The following is a 6,025-nucleotide window of genomic DNA, read 5'->3' as shown; positions in this document are numbered from 1 at the left end:
AAATAATGAGATTGCTGGCCTGCTTCTCATTCTTTGTGGATAAATTTTACATTACAGTTTACAGTGTACAATGTACAAATTAAGCACTTAGCTTATTATTGTTATTTTGTAAAATTTCCATTAGATTTTTGAATATATATTTTATATTATTCTGTATCTTTATTCGCTAAAATAATGACTCCTGGTGGATTTGAGGGGGGGGGGGGAGTTTCGCAAAAACAAATTATTTAATCTGAAATGTCGTCTAATCAAAATACATTAAAAAATATCTGCTTTTGATGCTCAGCATCGTGAATTTAAACCTGAACAAATTATCGTTTATTCATCACTACCCGTATCCTAAGCATTGTTGTTTGTATTTAACTGGACATGGATTCTGATCAATTTATCGTGTATTTACCTGGACCTGGATTCTGAGAAATGTGTCGTAAATTTAACTGGAACTGGATTCTGAGCAATGTATCGTGTATTTATCTGGACCTGGATTCTGAGAAATGTATCGTGTAACTGGACCTGGATTCTGAGCAATGTATCGTGTATTTATCTGGACCTGGATTCTGAGCAATGTATCGTGTATTTATCTGGACCTGGATTCTGAGAAATGTATCGTGTATTTAACTGGACCTGGATTCTGAGCAATGTATCGTGTACTTAACTGGACCCGGATTCTAAGAAATGTATCGTGTACTTAACTGGACCTGGATTCTGAGAAATGTATCGTGTATTTAACTGGACCTGGATTCTGAGCAAAGTATCGTGTACTTAACTGGACCCGGATTCTGAGCATTGTATCGTGTACTTAACTGGACCTGGATTCTGAGAAATGTATCGTGTATTTAACTGGACCTGGATTCTGAGCAGTGTATCGTGTATTTAACTGGACCTGGATTCTGAGAAATGTATCGTGTTTTAACTGGACCTGGATTCTGAGCAATGTATCGTGTATTTAACTGGACCTGGATTCTGAGAAATGTATCGTGTATTTAACTGGACCTAGATTCTGATCTGTATCGTGTATTTAACTGGACCTGGATTCTGAGAAATGTATCGTGTTTTAACTGGACCTGGATTCTGAGCAATGTATCGTGTATTTAACTGGACCTGGATTCTGAGAAATGTATCGTGTATTTAACTGGACCTAGATTCTGATCAATGTATCGTGTATTTAACTGGACCTGGATTCTGAGAAATGTATCGTGTATTTAACTGGACCTGGATTCTGAGCAATGTATCGTGTATTAAACTGGACCCGGATTCTGAGCAATGTATGTTGTATTTAACTGGACCTGGATTCTGAGCAATGTATCATGTATTTAAGTGGACCTGGATTCTGAGCAATGTATCATGTATTTAACTGGACCTGGATTCTGAGCAATGTATCATATATTAAACTGGACCTGGATTCTGAGAAATGTATCGTGTATTTAACTGGGCCTGGATTCTGAGCAATGTATCATGCATTTAAGTGGACCTGGATTCTGAGAAATGTATCGTGTACTTAACTGGACTCGGATTCTGAGCAATGTATCATGTATTTACCTGGACCTGGATTCTGAGCAATGTATCGTGTATTTAACTGGACCCGGATTCTGAGCAATGTATCGTGTATTTACCTGGACCTGGTCTCTGAGCAATGTATTGTGTATTTATCTGGACCCGGATTCTGAGAAATGTATTGTGTATTTAACTCGACCTGGATTCTGAGCATTGTATCGTGTATTTACATGGACCCGGATTCTGAGCAATGTATCGCGTTTTTAACTGGACCTGAAATCTGAACAATGTATCATGTATTTAACTAGATTCTGAGCAATGTATCGTGCATTTAACTGTACGTGGATTCTGAGCTATTTATCGTGTATTTAACTGGACCCGGATTCTGACCAATGTGTCGTGTATTTAACCGGACCTGGATTATGAGCAATGTGTCGTGTATTTACCTAAACCTGGATTCTGAGCAATGTATCCTGTATTTATCTGGACCCGGAATATGAGCATTGTATCGTGTATTATCTGGACCCAGATTCTGAGCAATGTATCGTGCATTTAACTGGACCCGGATTCTGAGAAATGTATGGTGTATTTAACTGGACCTGGATTCTGAGAAATGTATCGTGTATTTATCTGGACCCGGATTCTGAATAATGAATTGTGTATTAACACGAACCCGAACTCAAAGCAATGTATTGTGTATTTATCTGGACCCGGATTCTGAGCAATGTATTATGTATTTACGTGGACCTGGATTCGGATTTGTAAAGTGTAAATATTTAATGATAAGAATTAAATAATAATAATGCTTTCATTCTTAAATTTCTTATTTTTTTGAGTATGTGACTCACAATGTATCCCAGAGAAAGCTACGGGTTGACCCGCCCTCTTTAAGCCGGCAAGGGGGATGGGTCAACAGGGCTGAGATATATAATTTGAATTTTATTATTCTGACTTAGTAAAACATTTCCTATTTAATAAATTGTCAAAATGTTAGAGATATTTAACTTATTTTTGAGTGTGTGAAGAATATTTGTGATGTTATTGTCTAGGAAAGAATATGTAGTACTTATTATATCTGGTCATTTTACAGAGAATACTGCTCAGTAAGGGGTAAATACTCGGTAGGAGATAGGTAGGGAGATTTCTTTGTACCCTTGATTTTACTCCATACATTGAGATTTTACTCCATACTTTGAGATTTTACTCCGAACATTGAGATAGGCTGACAGAGTAGGAGTTGAGATATTAGATATTTATACATCAGAGGTTTACAAAATAAGTTTAGAAATATTTATTGAAACAGATCTCTACTAAGCGTTGTTCAAGAAAGAATCAAAGGCATCTAGATTTATATATGTTCATTACGTCAATAAAATACACAACGGCAATAAATATTGTTTTTTTCTCTCTCTCCATTGCATCTGTCAGACTCATATGGCCAGGGCTACAGAAAAAAGCCTACAGAATTAAGAGATTGGTTTAAATGAAATTTTATATGACTATTTAGTTTTAGAATTTTTACTACAGTGATAAACAGAAAACTCTGAAATAGGAAGAAGACTTTTAAACTAAAGTTAGGACTTAAACTAGTTCAATGAACATTAGACTTAGCAATTGTACAGCGTAAATAGACCCTTTTTGCTCAAATTGTGCTTTGCTAAGTTACTAGTAAAAATCTTTGTTTTATAACAACATCAAAACGCTTAAGTATTGCTATAATGTCGTCTTTCGGAAATAGCATAAATACATCTATAAAGGTGCAGAGTACATATTCACAAAAATATAAAAGTTATGTAAACAAATATCAAAAATACATTTTCTTCTTTGAAACGTGCGCCGCTGCACTAAATTTTGGTAAATTCATATAAATCACGTAGCTAGGCAAAAGTCGGGGAAAGTTATTTTCAAGTTTTAAACTTGCAATTAATGGCTTAAAAACTGGCGGATTCTTGGAATTTAGTGATCTCCTGGAATTTAACCCATTTCCGTGAATCTTAAGTTTCAATCTTGTAGCTTAGGAATTTTAAAGTTTTCGGCTTAGCGGAGGAAAATTGCACTGCTTTAAACTTGTTGTTTTTCATTAAAAGATAATTATCTTTTAATGAAAAAGTTGAATCCAGTCCAACAAGTTCTGCGCTAGGAAATATCTAAAACGTTTCAAATATTGCAACTTCGAGACTTTATTATGTACAAATAAAATTCATTGCAGGAATTATCTAATAGGTAAATCATAAAGTACAATTCTCCCTGCAAATTAAAACGATTGTTTTATTTTGAATGCTTTTGGACGCATTAATGTTTTGATTTCTCTCTTCCTCTTTCAAGCATAAATTTGTCATCTTATCACAAAAATGTTCAATATTTCAACTCCACAGTTTGTTTTGGTAAATTTAGATTTTTACTGAACTTTTTATTTTAAAGAATTTAGGCCAGTCCCTTCTTCGCCTGTTTATTTATGCACTTTCTTTACACCAGGTCGTTTAATTCAATTTGCCTTTCTTCCTTCTTTGTTTCAGTCTCAATTTCCTGAGTCTAAAACTAAAGAATGCGCGAATTTTAAGTTCGAGGTTAAAAGTTCTGTAAAATAATGAATAGCTACTTAAATATTAAACTTTCTCAATTTTAAATTTGAATTTCCCGAGAAAAATCTGAACCAATCAGAGAAAAGGATTTACGGAGAATATTTCATAACCATCGCTAATCAGCTGTTCTTACCTAACCGAAAACAAAACATATTTCGAGTTAAAACCGTTTTTTGGGTTTGCATCCAAAAATTAATTTATCTAAAACGTGAAATTTCTTCAACAAGGTTTTCACTTTTAAATATATCCTAAAGTTGAATGCGCTTTCTCAGCTGCAGCTGAATGATGATTGAATAATAGACAAATAGGGAAAATGCAGGATTTCAAGATAATTTAAACCTCTGTTTAAATTTTAACTCGTCGATTTCGGCGAGTTAAATATTTAACCACAGGGTTAAATATTTTACCTCACGGTTAAAGTTCAGGTTTAGATTAACTCAGAAGTGGCATTTAATCATGAACTTAAAAGTTAAGTGAAAACTTTTCATTCTTTAGTTTTAGACTCTGAGCTGCTTTTTATATTTTTTTATCCTGCCCGAGGTAAATACTTTCTAAACATTCTTAGATTTCTGTTTTTTTTTGGTAATAAAAGTGTGGAATAGGAAACAGACATTTATTCAATCTTAAATAGTTTTACAAGTAGCTGGAAAATAGACCTATATTAGGTGAAATAGGCCTTTGTACACTGCACAATTTCAGTGCTACATTTTCATTACACATTGTAAAATCATAACTTGAGTCTAACGGTCGTCCTCCAATTCTACTTGATCCCAGATGAGATCTTGAAATCTCTAATTTCAGATAAAACCAATAAATTTGTCAATATGACTATGTGGGCAGACAACATCAAGTTTGTCAAGGATATCCTAGACGGAAAATATAAAAAGATTGACGATGCTGTTGCTGAGGTAATTTCGTAAAACCATATTTGATATTTAAATTGTTTATATATAAATATTCTACAGGGGTGATGAAAACGTTATATTGGGAATTGTAATTTAAGTGTAAACAGGGGAACTACAAAGTATTTAACTTTAATGACGACCTTCACTCACTAATTTTTTATTGTGTCTTGTATATGTATATTGTATACAATGTATGTTCAGAACTAAAACTAAATGAAAAGTTAATTATTGAAAAATATAAATAATGTATTAATATCTGTTTGTTTATTTGTTGGATGTCAGAGCATAACTTATTAACCCCTTGACCGATTTGCCTCAAATTTTAATCGGAAAACTCGAAGAATGTGATTTAGAAATTCTGAATTGAGTTCGTTAAATCGTATAAAGAAAACTTCAGGCAAAGTTAGTTTAATCATGAAATTATATAACTTCCTTCTTATATAGTTTATTAAATTATAAATTTTACCATTAAGTTATCAATACTTGAAATTTCACCCAAACAAATATCTTTTCTTCTAAACATATTCTTTTTAACATCACAATATTGAACTAATTTTCATTAGGCAATTGTGTATTTTGTCTTATCTACATATGTATGTGTATCTAGGGTTGTTAATCGTTTTTGATAAAGATCGTTAAACGATCGTTTTTTGTTTTGTTTTTCAATTGTTTTCAAAAACGACCGTTTCGTTTTAGGGAAAAACGATCGTTTTTAAAAACGACCCACTCGTTTTCAACTTTTAGAAAACTTTCAAAAACGATCGTTTTATAAACGACCATTTTAAAAAACCAACTTTTTAAAAAACAATCGCTTCGTTTTCGATTTTTCGTCGTCGTTTTCATAACGAAACGATCGTTTTTCAAAAAATAAAAATGTTAACATCCCTATGTGTATCTATCTATATATAAATTTAGCTTGTCTGTCTGGGTGTCTGTCTGTCTGTCTGTCTGTTTGTATCCAATAAACGTCAAAACGGCTGAACCGATCGGGCCCAAATTTTTTGTGGGACATCTAGGGACCCCAGGGAAGGTTTATGAATGATC

At 33.3% G+C, this 6,025-nt stretch overlaps 1 protein-coding gene across 1 annotated transcript in view; it reads left to right on the top strand.

The window, feature by feature from the left end:
• Positions 1 to 2,593: 2,593 nt before the first annotated feature.
• Positions 2,594 to 6,025, top strand: part of LOC111700084 (uncharacterized) — an 8,274-nt gene continuing 4,842 nt past the window's right edge. Inside the window, exons 1-2 of the mRNA XM_023470898.1 lie at positions 2,594 to 2,626; positions 4,878 to 4,984. Coding sequence (XP_023326666.1) covers positions 4,901 to 4,984 — 84 coding nt within the window. The 5' untranslated portion in view covers positions 2,594 to 2,626; positions 4,878 to 4,900. The remainder of the gene's footprint in view (positions 2,627 to 4,877; positions 4,985 to 6,025) is intronic.

The sequence above is a fragment of the Eurytemora carolleeae genome, unplaced genomic scaffold (assembly GCF_000591075.1).
Source record: "Eurytemora carolleeae unplaced genomic scaffold, Eaff_2.0 scaffold267, whole genome shotgun sequence".
In the NCBI taxonomy this organism is placed as follows: Eukaryota; Metazoa; Arthropoda; class Copepoda; order Calanoida; family Temoridae; genus Eurytemora; species Eurytemora carolleeae.
This window is presented reverse-complemented; position numbering and strand designations above follow the sequence as displayed.